The sequence below is a fragment of the Arvicanthis niloticus genome, chromosome 26 (genome assembly GCF_011762505.2).
Source record: "Arvicanthis niloticus isolate mArvNil1 chromosome 26, mArvNil1.pat.X, whole genome shotgun sequence".
Classification (NCBI taxonomy): Eukaryota; Metazoa; Chordata; class Mammalia; order Rodentia; family Muridae; genus Arvicanthis; species Arvicanthis niloticus.
In genome coordinates, this window is record NC_133434.1 from 87,215 (window position 1) to 110,336 (window position 23,122).

Genomic DNA, 23,122 nt, shown 5'->3' on the forward strand with positions numbered 1-23,122 from the left:
CAAGCCACCAACACTGACAAAAGAATGGTGGACCTTAACAACTGGCCTTTCAATCCTTTAGTTGGAAGTCATGAGGATCTTGGGTCAATGCACTAAGATGTTATGTCCAAGTCACAGAGACCCCAAAGACCAACAAGGAGCCTATTGCAATGCAAACACATGGAGGTGTTTATTATGAGCTCTGTAATAAGGATTCTCGCCAGTTAGCCTCACATGAGATCAAAACTGAGAGACCAAGTCTAAAGGTGCTCAGTATTTACTGCAGTTACAGCAAGAATGGGGCATTAACATACAGGTCAGCAACTTAATATTTTAAATCATCTGACAACCATGTTGGGTAGACTAACATTTTCTCTGTAAGGTGTATTAGTTATCTATATGTAGCTTAACTCTGCTGTCATACCTTGACTGGCTGTTGACAAGGGGGATTTGTCATAGGATGTTTGCTCAAGTGGACTTTGTGCACTCGCAGAAACAGAATTAATTGGGCTTTACAAACTCATCTTTGTGCCTGTGGTCCTTATTATTGAAAGATACTACTGTTCAACCACAAGCCATGCATGGCAGTCAAAAAAGTACTTTTTCCAAAGACCTAACTCACTATCTGTTACTGCAGATCCATATCAGTTGCACTTACTTTGAGACAGAATACCAGTGGAAGTTGCCTCTCTCCCTGTGCATGCCTCTTATAGATAAGATAGACAATGCCCACCTGCCCTTCCTTTTCTGCCTTATCCCTGAGTCTCAGCCCCACCTGGGCACACAGTCCCTGTTCAACCACATGCTTTCCCTGCCAGGACACAGGTAAACTTTCTAGAGATCTACCACACTATTTGTTATCCCAGATGCAATGATCACCATTTCCCCCAACACTGTACTAAACATCAGAGGCAGCTTTACCTCTGTCCTGAATATGTCTCCTTGTGGATTGCTAAGATCATCTCTTCCTGCCCACCTCTTCTCCCTGCTCCTAACATTAGCAAGCATTCCCCATTGAGGATACCCACCAAACAGGCCAGTAAAAAAAGGCAACACTCAGGCAAATTTTTCTGTAAATCCAGACATCAAACAGTAACCCAGGAACAAAATTTCCACCCAAGCAAGACAAATCCAGAAATCAGTACCTAAATCAATAATCACTTCAAACCCAGAGGCCTGGATACCAGCGTAGGAATATAATAAAATTAATAACCAGGAAAATATGTCACCAAAAAATCCAAGCTATCCTATCACAGCAGGTCCTGAAAAATAAAAACATGCAACAGATATGGTACAAAAGACTTTGTTTAGCCAGGCGGTGGTGGCACATGCCTTTAGTCCCAGCATTTGGGAGGCAGAGGCAGGCGGATTTCTGAGTTTGAGGCCAGCCTGGTCTACAGAGTGAGTTCCAGGATTATATAGAGAAATCCTGTCTTGAAAACCAAAAAAAAAAAAAAAAAAAAAAAAAAAGACTTTGTTTGGGGGAAGGGAGATGAGTGAGAACCTGGGGAAGGGATAGAGGCAAAGAAGAGGACCTGCAGACAGGCACACAGATGGGGAACAGAGAGAGAGACCTGAGAGTAAACAAAGAGAATAGAGAAGGGGCATGTGCATAGAACAGAGACAGGGAACAAACATAAAGAGCAGCTGTAGCTGGTGGTCCTTGTATACAAAGCACACTTGACAACAGCAGCAGGTGATGGAGGCAGGGTCTGACTTAAGCAGTTGCTAAGTCCCTGAGAGCAGGCCATTGAAATTGCCTGTGCACTGACAACTACAGAGACAAGGTTCACCCACAAAACAGAAAAGGAAGAGAGAGTCTCAGATATTAAAGATGAATAGAACAAAATGGATACATTGGTCAAAAAAATGTGGATACTAAAAGTTTCCTGGCTATAAACAACCAGGAAATCTTCAACATATGAGAAGGGAAAAACTACAGATGATTGAAATAGGAGAAAGAAGAATTTCAGCCCAAAGGTCTAGAAAATATTTTCAATGAAATTGTAAAGGAAAAATTTCTAAACCAAAGAATATGCCTCTTAATGTACAAGAAGCATCTAAAACACCCAACAGATTGGAGGGAAAAAAGTCCTTTTACCACATAATAATCAAACACTAAAAGTAAAAAATAAAGCAATATAAAAACCTGCAATAAAAAAAATTGACAAAAACTAAACAAAACAAAACCAAGTAATGTATGAAAGCAGATCTGTTAGATTTATACCTGTCTTCTTAAAAACAGGTTTTGTTTGTTTGTTTGTTGACAGGGTTTCTCTGTGTAGCCCTGGCTGACCTGGAACTCACTCTGAAGACCAGGCTGGGTTCAAACTCAGAAATCTGTCTGCCTCTGATTCCCAAGTGCTGGGATTGAAGGTGTGCGCCACCACTGCCCAGCTGTGCCAGTCTTCTTAATGTATACTATAAAAGACAAAACAGTTTGGACATGTGTGCTGCAGAGTCAAAGAAACCACCCATATTTCTACAAGAAAGCAACTGGTCCAAATGTTTTGGGCAGATTCAGAATCAGCCATGATAGTGAAGTTACCTTGATAACTTCATAATCTTCATGATAGTGAAGATCAGAGGTTACCTCCTGATTTAACACATGAGGGGCATCACCAGGGACCTCACAGATGGTCACATCTGGCTGATGCTTCCCATGCAGCCCCAGAGAGAACCCCGTACCCCAGCTCCCACTGCTCACCTGCCTGCTCCTACCCATTGTGGGCAGTGATCCTGTGCTCCCCATGACTTGATTTGAGAGCTTCATTGAGGTCTCCACACAGCATCCAAAACAAAGCTAAGAGCAGGGCACAGATGACCAGTCAAGCCTGCACAGGCACAGAAACTTGAAGCAATCACACTAAAATCAGGGACTAGGTAAGGCTGCCCACTCTCTCCCTACCAATTCAATATAGTACTCAAAGTCCTAGCCAGGGCAATTAGACAACAAAAGGAAATCAAAGGGATATAAATAAAAAAAGGAATAAGTCAAAATATCACTATTTGCAGATGATATGATAATATACATAAGTATACCCCAAAACTTCCACCAGATAACCTGATAAAGAATTTCAGAAAAGTGACTAGATGTAAAATTAATTCACACAAATCAGTAACCTTCCTCTACTCAAAGGATAAACAGGCTGAGAAAGAGATTAGAAAAATGACACCTTTCACAATAGTCATAAATAATATAAAATTCCTGGGTGTGAATCTAACCAAGCAAGGGAAACATCTGTAGACAATAACTTTAAGCCTCTGATGAAAGACATTGAAGATCTCAGAAGATGAAAAGATCTCCCATGCTCATGGATTGGCAGGATTAATATAGTAAAAATGGCCATCTTGCCAAAAGCAATATATAGATTCAATAAAATCCCCATCAAAATTCCAACTCAATTCTTCATAGAGATAGAAAGAGAAATTTGCAAATTCATTGGGAATAACAAAAAAAACAGAATAGGGAAAACTATTCTCAACAATAAAAGAACTACTCGGGGAATTACAATCCCTGACCTCAAGCTGTACTACAAAGCAATAGTAATAAAAACTGCATGGTATTGGTACAGAAGCAGGTAGTAAGATCAATGAAATATACTTGAAGTCCCAGAAATGAACCCACACACCTATGGTCGCTTGATCAAAGGAGCTAAAACCATCCAGTGGAAAAGGGACAGCATTTTCAACAAATGGTGCTGGTTCAACTGGAGGTCAGCAAGTAGAAGGATGCAAATCAATCCATTCTTATCTCCTTGTACAAAGCTCAAATCCAAGTGGATCAAGATCCTCCACATAAAACCAGATACACTGAAACTGAAGAGAAGAGAAAGTGGGGAAGAGCCTCGAACACATGGGCACAGGGGAAAAGTTCCTGAAAAGGACACAATTGGCTTATGCTCTCAGAACAAGAATTGATAAATGCAACCTCATAAAATTGTAAAGCTTCTGTAAGGCAAAGGACACTGTCAATAGGACAAAATGGCAACCAAGAGATTGGGAAAAGATCTTTTCCAATCCTACATCTAATAGAGGCCTAATATCCAATATATACAAAGAACTCAACAAATTAGACTCCAGACAATCAAATAACTCTATTAAAAATGGAGTACAGATCTAAACAAAGAATTCTCAACTGAGGAAACTCAAATGGTTGAAAAACACCTAAAGAAATATTCAACATCCTTTGTCATCAGGGAAATGAAAATCAAAACAACCCTGAGATTCCACCTCACACCAATCAGAATGGCTGAGATCAAAAACTCAGGTGATAGTAGATGCTGTGAGGATGTGGAGAAAGAGGAACACCCCTCCAATGTTGGTGGGATTGCAAGATGGTGCAACCACTCTGGAAATCAGACTGGCGGTTCCTCAGAAAATTGGACATAGCACTAACTGAGGACCCAGCTATACCACTCCTGGGCATATACCCAGAAGATGCTCCAGCATATAACAAAGACACATACTCCACTATGTTCACAGCAGCCTTATTTATAATAGCCAGAAGCTGGAAAGAACCCAGATGTCCTTCAACAGAGAGGAATGGATACAGAAAATGTGGTACATTTACACAATGGACATGCAAAGGCTTTAGCACATTGATTACATTCATAGTTCTGTCCAATATGGGTTCTTTTACATTTTTGTGAAAAATCCTTATGGAAAGGCTTTTACCACAATGATCGCATTCATAGATTTCTTTCCAATATGGGTTCTTTTATGGTTTTGAAGACAAAAACTTTGTGACAAGGCTTTTACTATATTAATTACATTCATACAGTTTCTCTCCAATATGTGATCATTTATGTCTTTGGAACCTTTTCACTTATAAATGGGTTTTTCCACATTGATTACATAACTAAGATTTCTCTCTGGTATGTGTTCTTTTATGTCTTTGGAGACTACTGTGACATGAAAAGGCTTTACCACATTGAGTACATTCATAAGGTTTCTCTCCAGTATGTACTGTTTTATGAGATCGGAGACTACTGTGAGATGAAAAGGCTTTACCACATTGATTACATTCATAAGGTTTCTCTCCAGTATGTGTTCTTTCATGTATTTGGAGACTATTGTAACATGAAAAGGCTTTAACACATTGAGTACATTCATAAGGTTTCTCTCCGGTATGTATTCTTTTATGAGATTGGAGACTACTGTGAGATGAAAAGGCTTTACCACATTGATTACATTCATAAGGTTTCTCTCCAGTATGTGTTCTTTCATGTCTTTGGAGACTACTGTGAGATGAAAATGCTTTACCACATTGAGTACATACATAAGGTTTCTCTCCAGTATGTGTTCTTTCATGTATTTGGAGACTACTGTGACATGAAAAGGCTTTACCACATTGAGTACATACATAAGGTCTCTCACCAGTATGTGTTCTCTTATGACATTGGAGACTACTGTGAGATGAAAAGGCTTTACCACATTGAGTACATTCATAAGGTTTCTCTCCAGTATGTGTTCTTTCATGTCTTTGGAGAGTACTGTGACGTGAAAAGGCTTTACCACATTGATTACATTCATAAGGTCTCTCTCCAGTATGTGTTCTTTCATGTATTTGGAGACTACTGTGAGATGAAAAGGCTTTAGCACATTGATTACATTCATAAGGTCTCTCTCCGGTATGTATTCTTTTATGAGATTGGAGATGACTGGATCTTGCAAAGGCTTTACCACATTGACTACATTCATAAGGTCTCTCTCCAGTATGTGTTCTCTTATGACATTGGAGACTACTCTGACATAAAAAGGCTTTACCACATTGATTACATTCATAAGGTTTCTCTCCAGTGTGTGTTCTTTGATGTCTTTGGAGACTACTGTAACATGAAAAGGCTTTACCACATTGATTACATTCATAAGGTTTCTCTCCGGTATGTGTTCTTTTATGATATTGGAGATGACTGTGACATGAAAAGGCTTTACCACATTGATTACATTCATAAGGTTTCTTTCCAGTATGATTTCTTTCATGCCTGCAACAATAATGGGCACATGTGAAAGCTTTACCACATTCATTACTCTGATCAATCATTTTACCAATATGAATAAATTTTACAGTTGGTCTAATAATAAAGAACACTCAGATCTTAATGTTTTATCACTTTGATGTTCATGATTGTACTTGCACACTGTGGGTTGCTTTACCTCTTTGAAAATACCTGTGATGGTAAGAGCATTTATTACATGGCTCACATTTATAGAATCCCTTATCTATATCAGATTTCTATATGATGTTTTTAACATGTCATAAGAAATATGAGATAACTCAGAGCATTAAAACACTGATTAAATTCTTAGTTTTTTCTGTTGTGTGCATCACACCACAGCAGCACTGTGAACCAGGATGAACAAAAGAATTTACAAACTTCTAGTACCCATAGAGATTTTCTGCAGTGTGACTTTTGGGATGTTCCCAGTAAAGTCAGAAAACCAATTAATTGAAAACATCTATCATATTCAGAAAGTCTACCAAAGGCAGAATACTACATATCTTCTCATTGTTCTGAAATAGATAGAGGTACATTGTTCCTTTTAGTATGTCTATGCTCACATGGTTTCATCCATTCTGACACTTGATATACCCATTAAAAAAGAAGAACAAATGAAAGGTTTCCACATTGAATGCACACACATTGACTTTTTGTTCATTGTAGACATGATTAATGTTTCTCCATGACAACATTCTTGACTCTCATAAACTGACCTTGCAATAAACTTAAAAATTTCACTACAAGAATACGAGCATCACCAACTTTATCATGGAGTATTTGCTTATTAGAAAGTTATGGATACATGTTTATCACTATTCAATGTGCAACATCTAAATGTTATGAGACTATACAAATTGGTAGTTCCACAACATAGCTCTAATGAAGATACAGATCAAATAAAGGAATCGCTTAAGGCATTGTTTCCATCTCTTCTTTCTTACAGAAATGCCTTGCAAATACAAATCAGATAACTGACATTGAGGTACATAGTTTTGGGAGAATATTATAATCATAGCTACAATAAAAGGACTGATATTTTACACACTTGCTTTCCTTTGGAGCTTCCAGATCATATTAAAATTTCCTCACAGGCATATTTGTATTAGCTTAAACATTAAAATTACCTTTCATGACTTCTAGAAGTTTGATGTTGTTCTTCAGTATGATGGACTTCCAAATAATAGCCTAAAACATGGTACCAGAAAATGAATGATATGGTATTGGAATTAGGCAAAATTCAAGTTACTCTGAATTTTCACAGCAATAAACCTGATTTATCCAATTCAATATTACTTGTTCTCTATTGAAAGAAGAGATCATCATCAGTAACCAAGAAACATTTTTTTCCCTTATTTTGAGAAGCAAAAGAAAATTCACAGTCTTACCTAAAGCAGTGAGGTTCCAGTAAGTCTCAAGCATCACATCTTTGTAGAGATTCTTCTGGGAAGGATCCAGCAAATTCCACTCTTCCACAGTGAAGTTCACATGCACATCATCAAAACTCACGGCATCCTAAAATATCCCATACATGTGTACAACACAAAGCCTGATACTGACATCACTACAAAGTAAATATATGCTTCCTAGACAATATAGTCATATAATTCAGGTGATTCCACCATTTACTTGCTGACACACAAATTAGGATATAATAACCATGTCAATTTAGAAGGAACTTGAAATATAAGGTTCACCTGTGTCACTTCTGAACCCTTAGAATAGGATATAGCCTTGCAACACAAATGGCAATTGAGAGAGATATGCAAGGGGAAACAGATCAACAGTACTGAGCAAACACTTGAAAAACTGTATGAACAATTACTAACTACAAAAGTATTGGCAAGCTGCATATATTTGCTCATGTCTTTAATCACAGAGGTACAGTCAGGTGTATGTCATTGAGCTGGATGCCAGCAAGGTCTATGAAATGAGTTTCAGGACAGCAAAAGTTACACATGAAGACCCTCACTCTGCTACAAAAATAAACCAGGAAACAAAAATGATAGAATGAACTCACAGTTCTTTACTGAAGTTCCTGCAAAGAATTATACATTCACTGCACTTCTGTATTCCTCTTGCATAAACATGAAATGAACCAGTTTAAACAGCAACATTAATTGAATTTTACTAAAAGGAAATGCATGTTTAAACAGTTAAAAATGGACAGATGAAAATATTAGTAATGTATATGTTGATCAGAAATAAAGAATGTAGTTCAGGAGATATAGCTCAGGAGTTGAAAGATATTGCTGGTCTTCCACATAATGGTGGTCAATTTCTAACATACATATGTGGACCAACACCTGTCCATTTCTTCAAGATCAGGAGTTCTGAGGCTATCTTCTGACCACAGTAAAGATGAGGCACACATGAGATTCATATTCATGCACACAGTCATAATACACTTATTTATTCAAAAATTTCACAACAAACATAAGAGTGAGGCAGAACATCATACACCTGCAATTCAATGAATCTGAAGCATCAGATAATATTGATGACATGAGCATAAGCCATCCAGAGAAATAAAATATAATCTATGCATTTGGCTGAATTTCAAAATTGAAGATGTGGATGAAGAGCAGCACAAAAGCATGTGCTTATTGAACAAAAACATGTCAGGGGGCTTATGTGGTTTCTATATCTACAATCAGCACAGGAAGGGCTTCACAAAAAAATTTGGTCTAGACAACCAAAAACAGAATGAATAAAGTTAAAAATATAAAACCACCAGGTTTGCAAAATAGCATAGCATTGAACAGCAAATGTGTGCACAGTATTTTATGTGATTTAGGGACAGAGTCCAAATGGTGAATATATGGGAGCATGAAAAGAAAGCTGAAGGATCAGGCTCAACCACAACACTGGAGACACCCAGAACAAAATTTATCCTGTCTAAAAGAAATGCAGAATTAAAGCTGGAACAGAGACTGAAGGAATGGCCAATGAAAATACATTCAATTGGAAACACACATAGATAAGCTTGAATCCATGACATTATTAAGGATACTCTGTGATGCTCCTACACAGGAGCCGTGCATAATTGTACATTGAGAGGCTCCACCCAGCAGCTGATTGAAGCAGAAATGGAGATCCACAGTCAAAAATTGCTTGGATTTTGGTAACTCTGATGCAAACGTTGGGGACAGGATTGAAGGCCCTGAAGAGGATAGGAACTCCACAGGAAGACCAAGAGACTCAACTGACCTTGATCATTGGGGACATTCAGAGACTGAGCCACAAACAATAACACACAGAAGCTGGACAAAGGACCCTGGCCCAAAAGGAGCAGATGTGCAGCTCAGTCTTCATGATGGTCCTCCAACTACTGTAGCAGGAGCTGTCCCTAAAGCTGCTGTCTATCATTGGAATCTGTTCCTTTAACTGGGCTGCTATGTCTTGACTCAGCGGAGAGGATGCACCTAACCCAATAGAGACTTGATAAACTATTATGGATACTCAGGGGCCCACACCCTCTCAAAGGACAAACAGAAGATACAGGAGGAACTCTGTGAAGGCAGGTGACCTAGACTAGGGACTCCACTAAATTCATGGCCATTTTAATCATAACAACTTGAAACTGGAAAGAATCCCGATGCCCCTCAACCAAAATATGAATATAGAAAATGTGGTTCATTTACAAAATAAAACATTATTCAGCTATTAAATACAATGACATCATGAATTTTGCAGGCAAATGGATATAGCTAAATACTATCATCTCAGTGAGGTAACCCAGACCTAAAAGCACATGCATGTATGTACTCACTTACAAGTGAATAATAATCAGAAAATACAAAAAACCCACACTACACTCCATAGACACAAAGAAAGTAAACAAGAAGAAAGGCCGAAATGAGCACAGTTGAATGTCACTCAGAAGGGGGGGTAAAGCAATCATAGGAAGCAGATGGAAGAGAGAGAACTGGATGGGAGAGCAGATAAAAAAGGGAAATTGAGGAGAACAAGCAACAGGTGTGACTGGAGACAAGAGAGGGCCAGAGGGGAAAAACGAATCAAAATCTGCAGCTGGCTGTGGGGAGGGGGTACATTTAGGATGTGCCAGAGACCATAAATATGTACCAAGGAGTCTAAAGTTGATCTTAGCTGAGATGCATAGCAGTTAGATATGGACGCTGAAGAGGCCACATCCTGTAGTCAGGCAGGAACCTCAGTGGAGAGTTAAAGACGCCAACCAATACGAAAACCTTTCTACCCAAAATTTGTCATGTCCACAAGAATACAATCTACAACATAAATTCTGTACAGCAGCAAAATAATGTTGTTGTTCTAACTTGCTACCCTGCTGCTGTGATTGAATCCTCTAAGCAAAACCATCCCAGGTAATAAATGTTTGTTGTACATGATTCTGTCAGATCACAGTCCATCATTTTGGGAGCTTAGATTAGAAACTGAAGGCAAAATCATGGACAAACACTGTCTCCTGGTTTGCTCGCTTGCTTGGTCACTGTCTCATCTTCAGGTAGTTCTCTAATCCAGCACTGGCCTACTTGTTTACGGATATTGCAACTCAGTGGAAGAGCCTTCCTAATCAATCAATCATCAACACTATCTTTCACAGACATGGCAACCAGCCATTCTGATTAGGACATGCCCTCAATTGAGGTTCCCTCAGATGACTGTAGCTCTGAAATGCTGAGAACTGACAACAACTACGACACAGACAGAATAATAAATGAGGAAGTTGTTACAACACAAAACCAATGATTTAACAATATCAATTACAGAAGCCCCTGCCACCACAAGAGGGAGTTGGAGTTATGGCTGAGCAAGGACAAAATAGGGAGGGCACCTGGCTCAGAGAAGGGAAGAATACACTGGAATGGGGAGCTCAGAGGCTGTGCTGACCTGGGGTGAGTTTCTTTAACCCTGGGTTCCCAGGCCAGTGCTACCAAAGAGGAGGCTAAAACAACTGGAAGGTGGACAGAAAAGCAGATTTTTCCACACAACTAGAAATGGCCACCAACAAAAGACAAGACCTCTGGTCCAAAGAAGATATGCTAAATTTGTGAGAATCGATGAAGAACAACCTTCCATCTTATGACAGCTCCAAGTCCAAAACTACAGAGTGACATATGAACTGAGCAGAGGGAGTAGTTCAGGAGGTGTAAAATGAGGTCTTTGTCTTTCCACCCTTTAAAATAAGGTAGTCAGAGCCTGATTTTGCCCTGGATGCTGTCTCAAAGAGCTCTCTGTCATGGACTAGTCAATGGGTCTAGGTCCTGTTGTTAAGAAGGATTTAACCCAAGGTGTGGGGCTAGTAACTAAATCAATTAGGGTGGAGTCTTTCTCATTTTCTCAGTGAGAAAATAACAAAGTGCCACACAGAAAATAGAAAGCCACAAGGGAGCGGTAAAGGCTTCCCAGCAAATTCTTCCACTTGGACAAAGGAGAAAATGAAGACAGGGTGGCATCTGTGGGGACTGTCAAGGTTGCTCTAATCTTCCCAGAAATTAAGACCAGAGGAACACCATCCACTATACCAGGCTCTGGAACATCTTCAAAGCACTTTGGGGCTCAGACTCTCCAGCGTATCCACTGTAGCAGGGTTCCACATTAAATTTAGTCATCTCCACATATACTCAAGAAAAACCTGAAAAACAAGGCACACAAACTCAAATCTGGCAGACAAGCCATGGACACAGAAACAACAGTGGTGCATCTAAACACTGGCCTTTCAATCCTTTAGTTGGAAGTCCTGAGGGTTTTGGGGTTCCAGTCAATGCATTAAGATGTTATGTCCAAGTCACAGAGACCCCAATGACCAACAAGGAGCCTATTGCAATGCAAAAACATGGAGGTCTTTATTATGAGCTCTGTAATAAGGATTCTCGCCAGTCAGCCTCACATGAGTTCAAAACTGAGAGACCAACTCTAGGGGTGCTGGGTATTTATTGCAGTTACAGCAAGATTTGGACATTAACATACAGGTCAGCAGCTTAATATTTTAAAAACTGCATGACTGGCATAATCTGCAGGAACCAATCAAGGGGGGGAAAATCATCTGACAACCATGATTGGTGGGCTAACTTTTTCTCTGTAAAGTGTATTAGTTATCTATACTCTGCAGTTGTACCTTAGCTGGCTGTTTGTAAGGGTGGCAGGGGGCTTGTCATAGGATGTTTGCTCAAATGAGCTTTGTGCACTCTCTAAAACAGAACTGATTGGGCTTTACAAACTCATCTTTGTGCCTAAGGTCCTGATTATTGAAAGATGCTCCTGTTCAACCACAAGCCATTCACAGCAGTAGAAAAGGTACTTTGTCCAAACACCCACCTCACTATCTGTTACTGCACTGTCTGAAACTGTTTTCCTGAGCAGGTACCCCACAGCTCTGGAATCTCAAAATATTAGGGTTTCAAAGGTAACTTCAATATTATAGCTTCTTGTTCCAGTATCTGGGATCCACACAAGAGATTGGGTCACTTCACCAGTTCTTCCCTCTATAGCACTCTAGGTTCTGCTTCACTCCACTTTACGCCTGCTGCTGTTCTCTCTGCTCATCCCATGGGACTGACATCTTCAATATGCTGGGTTCTTCCCCTGCAACTAGGATTCACTGCATTCCTCTCATACATTCCCTTCACTGTGCCAAGCCTTAGCTGCTCTGCATGACAGGTTCATTTATGCCTTTGAAACCAATACCACCTGGGTGATTCTCACAGATGATCGACTCCAGGTGCACAACAAGGGACAACCTTGGCTATCTCTGGAATACAACTTCTTTGTCCTCTCAGAAAACACTTCTAAGAAGATGTCACCTCAGTGGTGCTGGTTTCTTCTTCATCACCACTAATTTTTTAACTACACCCAACCAGCATCAATTGTCTCAGTCGTTCCTTTTATTCTTGCCTCTAAAGCCAGAGCCACATGGACAAAGCTGCTGAGTTCCTCTGCTTACTGGGGTTGGAACAAGGCTCCTTCTATTACACCATCACCAACTTTATATTTTTCAACAACTTTATTGCCTAAGTTCGGCTGTCCTTGAACTTGCTCCATAGATGAAGCTTGAACTCAGATCTGCATGGCTCTGTCTCATGAATGCTGGGTAATACGTGTGTAACACTCTGCCTATACCTAAGCTTTTCTTTACCTAAAAACGCACACTCACAGGTACCCCAGGACCTCCTCTTCCACCAGCTGGACACGGCACCTGGAAGCTCCGGTCATCTCCCCAGTCTTTTGGCGGTGGCCCCGCGGCGGCTGATTGGATCGCGTCGTGCAGTTTGTGACGTCAGAAGGAACCCGCAGGGACAAGAGTGCTCCTCCAGGATCACCCGCAGCAGTGGAAGCGGCAGTGGAGGTCTCCAGGCTGGTGGTGAAGGCATTCACTTCCGAGGGGATCTCCAAACTGTCCTGTGCACCAGGCCTAAGCATTCATGGGAAATGTAGTCTCCGGCCAGCCGCCATCTTACTTTTTCCTCGCAACATCATGGGATATGTAGTTTGAAGGCCAGCCACCATCTTGGATTGAGTTTACAATGCATGCGCAGTTAGTTCTCTGACAGCCATCTTGGCACAACTCCTTATGGGAAATGTAGTCTCAGGCAGGCTGCCATCTCTGAGTAGCCTTGGCTATCCTGGAACTCACTGTGTAGACCAGGCAGGCCTTGAATTCAGAAATCTGCCTGCCTCTGCCTCCCAAGTGCTGGGATTAAAGTCATGTGCCATCAATTATTGATCATTATTGGCTATTGATTAGAATTGACTTTTGATTATTGATTACCATTGACTGCTGATTATCAATGGTTGGTTATCATAATTGATCACTTTTGGTTATTGACTAGCATTGGTTATTGGTCATTGATTAGTATTGATTACTGATTAGCATGATTATTGATTATTATTCCATCACCATCATGCCTCTGCTTCCCAATTGCTGGGATTAAAGATATGTACCACCACTGCCTGGCTGTGCCTGTCTTCTTAATGTATAGTATAAAAGACAAAAGGATTTAGACACATGTGCTGAGGAGTCAGAGAAACCACCTGTGTTAGTACAAGAAAGCAACTGGTCCAAATGTCTTGGGCAGATTCAGAATCAGCCAAGATAGTGACTTTACTCAGCGGTCACCTCATGATCTAGCATGTGAGGGGCATCACCAGGGACCTCACAGGTAGTCACATCTGGCTGATGATTCCCATGCAGCCCCAGAGAAGGCCCAGCACCCCAGCTCCCACTGCTCAGCTGCCTGCCCCTACCAATTGTGGGCAGTGATCCTGTGCTCACCATGACTCGATTTCAAACTTTCCTGAGGTCTCCACACAGCACCCAACAGCAGACATCAGATCAGGGCACCATTCAAGCCTGCACAGTCACAGCAAACTTGCAGACTGGCACCTGGAAGAACCTGTCTCCTTGTCTGATTGGCAGGTCTGCCTGGAAGCCTTGATTGGCCAGTGAATCCTACCACTCCTTAAGGTTAAAGTGTGCTTTCATGCCAGGGTCAGACCTTTTTCAGATCTCAGGAGTGGTTTGCAAGCCATTACCATTTGTTTCTGTCTTCAAAGAGAAATCTCACCCCACCCAGCCCTGGGGGAGAACCCAGCATTCCAGCTCTAGCTGTTCAGCTGCCTGCTCCTCCCCTCTGTCAGCAATGATTCTACACTTACCAGGACCTGACTTCAGACTTTGAATGAGCTTTCCTCACAGCACTTGCCTTCTTCTTCCTGTAATCAAGGTGAATATCTTCCATAGCTCATTACTCTAAGTGCAGTAGAGTTATCAATCTGACCCACAAGAGGAAAGATACCCTGGCTATTTCTTACCATTTTGTCTAAACTCCACCCCAGTTGCCTGGCAACAGCCAGGTATGTTCCCCACAGTTACCTGGCAACAGCCGGGTAGGACTAACCCACTGTAAAGGTGGCTGGTTGCCCCTTCCTCTCTCTTTTGATCTCTTGCTCTCTCTTTCTCTTAATCTCTTGGGGTCTTCCCTTCCCCTGAAAACCCCTAATCTCGGGAGACCCTTGCTCAAGTCTCGGGAAATCATGGCCACCCCAAAATCGCAAGAGACTCTACCTGGATGCAATCAGCAGAAGTTTAATAGGGAGAGTTGGCCGGCCAAGGTCAATTTGTTTGCTCACACAGGAGCTGAATTGACAAAAGACCAGCAAGCTGAGAGGCTTTTTAAAAGGGAAAACCACAAACTTAAAAATTAATACAAAAAGACAAAAATATATTTAATCCATATACCCACTCAGGTAAAAGTAGTATAAAATAATAATACAAGTCTGAATCTTTCCTTAAAATAGGTAACATGAACATACATATTTAAATATTATTGTTTATTTTTAAGGCATGATATATGTAACCATACAATCCTGGTCACAATGATATCTCATTGAACCCTATCCCAGTTCTAGTACACAGCATGGTCTCTATCTCTTAAGGTTCTAAATTATTTTTAAAGGGTTGACTGCTCCTAGACTAGTAGATGCTATTCATAATGAACATTGTCCTCACTCATATTAGAACAACATATATCTGTCCTTTAAAATATGATAGATACATATTTGAATTTTTATGCAGATGTAAACATGTTAATAATTTAAGAAATAAATAAGTAAAGCCTCTTTAAAAACAAATGATTGAATAAAATGATGGAAAGATCTGAAAGGTATAGAAAACTTATGAAAAATATAACATGTTTTTATGACCCCCTAGACCTGAGCAAAAGAATGCAGGTTCTCTAGTTCCACCAAGAATGAAGAACTGAATATAAGATTTTAGACCTTCACTGCCCCAGGATACATTCTGGGAGGGGTACATTATCCCTGAGTCAGAGGACACCTGCTGGATTAACATTCAAGAGAGGAAGGGAGGGGCTAATTAACATTCCTCAGACCCCAGGAAGGAGAACCCACCTGTGGGTGGGGAAGGCCCAAAGCAGGAAGACACATTCCTGACCACAAAGAAAGGTGCAAGTCATCTGGGTGGTCCCAGGAACTGGCTGACCGCAAGATAAATGGTTGGGCAAGGTTACATCCTTACAAAAAAATAAGTGTATAAGATATTTTCCTGCATGAACCTGACTAAATTTGGGTTGGGATGTTTTTAAGACTTTCTACTGTTTTTATGTTATGTTTCCTTGGTTACCCCCTCAGCCCCCCTTGGTTTGCAGCTCTGCCAGATATAAGCCCTCCACTCCCAGCTGATGGGGTCGACACTCCTCTACCCCTGCATGGGTCACAAGTCTCAGCCTCAGTCAACTGACCCCAAGATATACCTCTTGCTGTTGCATCAAGAACAGTGTCTTGTGAGTTATTGGGTGGCCACGAATTCCTGAGGCTTGAGGGAGGTCCTCCCTTCGTGGCAGGGTCTTATAGATCCACCTCAGGGCTTGTGTCTTATCTTCTAAACTAAACAACAAACATTTTCATATTTTCAGCTCTGTTGAATTAAAATAATCACAGCAGGAATTTTTAAAATATTGCTAACCCTCTATGAGAAAGAGAGAGAGAGAGAGAGAGAGAGAGAGAGAGAGAGAGAGAACATGGCTGACCAGTATTTGTACAATATGGAAGTGGAATAACTATTTAGGTAATATGAATTTGTCTCCTGACATATTAAATAAAATATTTTTGATGAGACTGATTGCAGGATATCCTCAGTCTCATAAGGAACAATTTGTCATTTTCTGCAAGTAAAGCCAATAATTTCACTGTTATCCTAGGGTGAACTATGATAATTTTGAAATGTGGAGCCATTGAGAACTTAGAAAGAGGGGATATAAATTGCTTATTTCCCACGCCTAAAGAAATATTTTCACAATAGATTGTGAATGCATTTGTTTAACCTATTGCATCCTATGGTATTAACATTTATAAAATGTTAGAATGATCTGAAGATGGAAATGGTTTTAATAAAGAAGGAGGTATATATAGGTTAGGATGAAATGTCCAAAGTGAGAAGAAAAAAAATACAAAGCATTTGGAAATTCTGAAGGAATAAGTTAGGTATTAAAGGCACTTAGATTATGAGACATATGGGAAATACCTATGGGATTAAAGTCTCTGTCTTCAGAGCCACTTTTATGACAAGGTGGCTGTGATCTACGTTTAATTCTATCCTGTGTCCAGTCTACATTGACAAGAGTCAAAATATAGGGATGATTCCCTCAGAGCTTCTAAGGGAAGTCACACTCAGTCCAAGCAAGAATATAGAGTAATGTTCACTAAGAAGAGAAAATAGTACAAAGAAAAGCTTTAAGATACAGAGATTCTTTAGAAGGTCAAGTGATAACCTAGATATGAAATTTCGATAGACCTTAACAGAAGGTCAATAGAAGTTGATTTTGCTAAATGTGGAGTTTTAAGCAGGCATATATGACTATGATCACTTTCAAAATGCTTAACCTCATGTGCTTTGGTGAAATTAGTGGGGTCTCATGTTCTTACACAAGATCTATCAACGAGATCTGGCTTGGGCCTTTGGGTGTCCCTTACCTTCTGTAACCCGCTGTTGACCACGGCCTGATCAATTGATGGGGTCCCCATGTCTGCGGGAACATTCTTTTTCTGGTGTCCTCTCTTGTTCTTCACTCCTGAAGACCAGAACCTACAAGGGTCTTACAGAAGAAAGGCTTTTATGGGGGAAAGGGTATTCCTCCACTAGATTTATCTAGGTGACTATATTGGGCACTAGATCTAGGTGTCTGAGGGATCCTGGCCTGTCTATTGCTTTAATTACTAACTTACTTTTTACTATAAATTTGTATCTGTACCAAAATGGAGGCCTATTCTTTTGGCTCTCTGACACAGGACAGCAGGAGAGCCTGTAACTTCTTGTGGCAGGCAACCTGTCTGACCTGTCTGACCTGCCTGCAGGCAGGTTTGTTGGTTCAGCATTTCTAAGCTGGAGTCATGTCACATGACTTGTCTCAGCGCTACTTATTCACTTTTCCCTTCTTAAAAATCTCAGCACTATTCACTCACTACTTTTTTAATAAAAAAATAAAATTATAACTCTCAGGTGAATAATCTTGCTAGGGCTGTTTGTCCAGCTGTCCTGGCTCCACTGCCAGGTTTTTTTTTTTTTATCACTTGGGCTCTACCTATCTTCATAGGCAGCAGGTGGAATGCTGCTGATTTGTTACAGCAGTGACCGCAAGGTACACTCAAGGTACCCAGTACAGCCAGGAACACCAATCTAGGTAGCTGTCGCACGCTGTCGCTGTGCTGGGGAATCATGAGTTGTCACTTGCCAAGTGTGGGCTGGGCAAGGGCGCCCTCCATGTAGTGTTACCTGGAGGATACCCTACATGTAGTAGGCAGGTTGTCCGAACACGAACCGTGAACACGAACCGCGGTGGCTGCCCCTTATTAAAGGACCTGCCCGCCTCTCTGCAGCAGTACTCTTGCACCAGCGGCTTCATTTCTTTCTCTGCCGGTGATCATGTTATCTCTTTTTTTTTTGTTTTGTTTTGTTTTGTTTTTTTTTGTTTTTCGAGACAGGGTTTCTCTGTGTAGTCCTGGCTGTCCTGGAACTCACTCTGTAGACCAGGCTGGCCTCAAACTCAGAAATACGCCTGCCTCTGCAATACTGGGATTAAAGGCGTGCGCCACCACCGCCCAGTATGTTATCTCTTTTTACCTCAAGATGTTTAACACAGTAGGTTAACGGCTAACACACAGATGATTCGCCAAGAAAAGACACACACACACACACACACAAAACAACACAAATAGCTCACCCCTTTCATGGGTGGCACATAAACCAGGTGATACAGACAGTTCTCACCCCTGCTACAGGCACAGGGACCAAGTTACACAATAAGGAAGGGCATCAGAAATCTGCCTGCCTCCAAGTAAGACTCCAATAACCAGACAACGTGGTCAGTATTCAGATTCAGATTTAACAGATTCAGACAACTTAGTCAGCCTATGCTGGACCAAGTCTAACAGATTTTTAACACGCCAGCAATGAACAACCCCAAAATAGACACACTGCCATGAGAGCACAACAAGTGAGAGCACAACAACCACAGTGGCCATTTCTGACCTTTTCTCTCTAGTCTCATTGTTAACACACAAAAAGACTAACAAAAACCCGTCTCAACTGCCAATGCCAGCAGAGGGATTCCACATCCTCTCCAGCACCTAGATGAACCCCCAAATGTCTCTGAGTGTGCAGCAGCTAGTGACTCCCCAGCACGTCTGCTAGTCACTCATTTATCTCTTCTCAAGACAGAAACAGCTGCCAGTCCAAACCGAAAGTGCACTTTTCAGAAACCAAATAATTCAGACAGACGGGCACAAACAACTTAGAAACCAAACAACTTAAACAAACCTAGACAAAACATCACATGAGAAATCAGACAATTTAGACAACCCAGCACATGAAAAATCAGAAACCAGGCAATTCAGACAAAAGGTCACACAACAACCAGACAGAAAACTGCGGTGTTCCCTTACCTCCCAGTGTGGTTCTTGGAATAGGGTGGTCGAAAATCCCAGACGAGCCCCCAAATGAAGACCCCCATACTCGGGAGACCCTTCCTCAAGTCTCAGGAAATCACAACCACCCAAAGATCACAAGAAAACATACCTGGATGTAATCAGCAGAGGTTTATTAGGGAAGAAACCTGGCAGCCAGTGGTCTCACTACACATTCGTGCAGGAGTGGAGTTCGACCCCAACATTCAGTCTGTGGAGGGTTTTAAAGGGAAAAACCACAAACCAAAGGAGTGGGGAGGGGGTGAAGGGTTGCCAAGGATACATAACATAAGAATAACGAAACATTCCAGAGAAACCCACCCTGAAAGGTTAATAGCCATGGAAATTACTCAATACAATCATTTTTCTCAAAAATGTAGTCTTACCAAGTCACTGTCCCCTATACCATCATTAAAAAATATTTCTCACTTCCTCCAGTCACAGCCCCACCTAGATGGCTTGTATTTTTTTATGGCCAGGAATGTGTCTTCCTGCTTCGCCCCCCACACACACACACACAGGTGGGCCTGCTGCCTGAGGCTTGAGGAATGTAATCCAGCAAATGTCCTCTGATTCAGGGGCAATGTCCTTCACCTGGAACGTGTCCTGGGGTAGTGAAAATCTTACATTCAGTTCCGCTTTCTGGAACTTGCATTTTTCTGCCCAGGTCTAAGGGCAAAGAAAAAGTCTACATATTTCATAAAATGGTCTTTATAATTTTTCACTCTACATTACAAATGCAAGATTGGGGCATTAACATACAGGTTAGCAACTTAATATTTTAAAAACTACATGTCTGGCATAATCTGTAAGAACCAATCAAGGGGGCAAAACCATCTTAAAACCATGATGGGTAGGCTAACTTATTTTCTGTAAGGTGTATTAGATATCTATACTCTGCAGTTGTACTGAAAGACCCCTGAAGGGAGACCTTCACTCAAGTCCATATTGACGCACACCCAAAGACACATGAGAGACCTTCTTGATACAATAGCAGAGGCAGTTTAATAGCGAGGGCCCTCGGGTCAAAACGTATCTCACACAGGAGATGGAGGATTCGACAAAGAGCCCAGGAAACTGGGGATATTTATAGGTAGAGGTTGGGGAGAGCGGGAAAGTTTGGTGTGGTTACATATGATTGGATACTTCAAATATCAGCAATTTTCATAAGCATTTTGAACTGGCAGGATGACTAGTTGTTTTAACTACCTGTCTGTACATGTCCGGACATGTCCTTGCATGTCTTTGTGACCATGAAACCTCAGACCTCCCAGAAGGGAGGGAGAGAAAAAAACACCAGGTGGCCCATTACTCACTTGGGCTTGTTTGGACTTGTCTGGGGCACGTCCCTTTATTTTCGGTCATCCTGTCCCTGGTGGGTCCTGGTGTTTTCATTATAGCTATTTTTATCATGTTGTAGGTGGTCTTTTGCTGACCATGAGTTTTTCAACGCTGCTTTTTTTGTTCTCACAGTACCTTGAGTGGCTGTTGACAAGGGGGATTTGTCATAGGATGTTTGCTCAAGTGGACTTCGTGCAGCCTCTAAAACAGAATTGTTTGGGCTTTACAGACTCATCTTTGTGACTGCAGTTCTTATTATTGAAAGATACTCCTGTTCAACCACAAGCCATATATGGCAGTCGAAAAGGTACTTTGCCCAAAGACTTAGCTAACTCACTATCTATTACTGCAGATCCTAATATCAGTTGCACTTACTTTGAGACAGAATACCAGTGGAAGTTGCCTCTCCACCCTCTGCATGTCTCTTATAGATAAGATAGACAATGCCCTCCTGCCCTTTCTTTCCTGCCTCATCCCTGTGTCTCAGCCCCACTTGGGCAGACAGTTCCTGTTCAACCACATGCTTTACCTTCCAGGACACCAGGTAAGCTTTCTAGAGATCTACCACACTATTTGTTATCCCAGATGCAATGATCACAGCTTCCCCTAGCACTGTACTAAACAGCAGAGGTAGGTTTACCTCTGTCCTGACTATGTCTCCTTGTGGATTGCTAAGATCATTTCTTTCTGTCCACCTCCTCTCCCTGCTCCTAACATTAGCAAGCATTCCCTCTTGAGGATACCCACGAAACAGGTCATAAAAGAGGCAACACTCAGGCAAATTTTTCTGTAAATCCAGACATCAAACAGTAACCCAGGAACAAAATTTCCACCCAAGCAAGACAAATCCAGAAATCAGTACCTAAATCAATAATCACTTCAAACCCAGAGGTCTAGACACCAGAATAGGAATATAATAAATAATAACCAGGAAAATATGTCACCAAGAAATCCAAGCTATCATATCACAGCAGGTCCAGAGAAATAAACACATGAAACAGATATGGTACAAAAGAGGTTGTTTGGGGGAAGGGAGATGAGTGAGAACTGGGGGAAGGGATAGAGGCAAACAAGAGGACCTGCAGACAGGCAGACAGACATGGAGCAGAAATCCCTGAGAGTAAATAAAGAGAATAGAGAGGGGGGCATGTGCAGAGAACAGAGACAGGGAACAAACAGAGAGAGCTGTGTAGCTGGTGGTCCTTTTATATAGGGCACACTTGACAACAGCAGCAGGTGATGTAGGCAGGGAATGACTTAAGCAGTTGCTAAGTCCCTGAGAGCAGGCCATTGAAATTGCACTTGTAAGGCCCACCAAGAAGGGAGAAACTCCCTCTTCATCCACGGGAATTTACAGCCACTCCAATAACTGCAAGACACTGAACTTGATGCAATCAACACAAGATATATTTGAATTCAAGGCATTGAGGTCGCACTTCTGGTCTGTCCTATGCAGAGGCAAGCAATGAAGTATAACCTCCTTAGAGAAGAGAAAGGGCTTTTTAAAGGAAAAAAACAAAACAAAAACGAAACCCAGGGAGATGAGAAGGGGAAATCATGATTAAGTATCTATAGAAGGTACCTGTCCAGTGTTCAGCTTCTGTGACAGGTTCAAGAAAAGGTCATGGGGAAATATCTCTTTCTTCTGTTAAGAATCAAATCCTATCTAATTTGTCTTATGGTCAGTTCTGTTCCTGGTATCCAGGGTGCACAGGCACGCTGACCTAAACTTCCCATTCAATCTATCTTGTGGTTAGTTTTTAGTTCCTGGTACCCATGGTGCTTGGTCACGATGTCCTGAACTCCCAGCTCTGAACTCCTAGCTTATCTATTTTGTCTTGTGGATAGCTAATTTCCTGGAGCCCAGAGCGCAGAACAAGCTGATCTGCACTTTTGACTCTATCTATGGAAAGTTTAAGAATTCTTAACTCTTTCACACTGACAACTACAGAGACAAGGTTCACCCACAGAACAGAAAAGGAAGAGAGAGTATCAGACATTAAAGATGAATAGGACAAAATGTATATATTGGTCAAAAAAATGTGGAATCTAAAAGTTTTTTTGGCCCTAAACAACCAGGAATTCTACAATATATGAGAAGGAAAAACTACAGATGATTGGAATAGAAGAAGAAGAATATTAGCCCAAAGTCTAGAAAATATTTTCAATGAAATTGTAAAGGAAAATTTTCCTAAACCAAAGAAGATGCCTGTTAATGTACAAGAAGCATCCAAAACACTCAATATACTGAGGGGTAAAAGTCCCTTTACAACATAATAATCAAACACTAAACATAAAAAGTAAAACAACATAAAAAACTGCAATGGAAAAAAATTAAC

At 41.0% G+C, this 23,122-nt stretch overlaps 1 protein-coding gene across 6 annotated transcripts in view; it reads right to left on the reverse strand.

Moving 5' to 3' along the window:
- Nucleotides 1-13,375, reverse strand: part of LOC143438912 (uncharacterized) — a 29,982-nt gene extending 16,607 nt beyond the window's left edge. For 2 of the 6 annotated variants that reach the window (XM_076924557.1, XM_076924553.1), the window contains exons 1-5: nucleotides 13,099-13,375; nucleotides 11,489-11,598; nucleotides 7,370-7,496; nucleotides 7,109-7,169; nucleotides 2,687-5,966 (exon numbers count right to left, since the gene is read on the reverse strand). In XM_076924557.1, the coding sequence (XP_076780672.1) occupies nucleotides 4,841-5,966; nucleotides 7,109-7,169; nucleotides 7,370-7,496; nucleotides 11,489-11,575 (1,401 nt within the window). In that variant the 5' untranslated portion in view covers nucleotides 11,576-11,598; nucleotides 13,099-13,375 and the 3' untranslated portion in view covers nucleotides 2,687-4,840. The remainder of the gene's footprint in view (nucleotides 1-2,686; nucleotides 5,967-7,108; nucleotides 7,170-7,369; nucleotides 7,497-11,488; nucleotides 11,599-13,098) is intronic. The other 4 variants (XM_076924556.1, XM_076924555.1, XM_076924558.1 and 1 more) reach the window with 4 other exon arrangements.
- Between the last annotated feature and the right edge of the window lie 9,747 nt (nucleotides 13,376-23,122).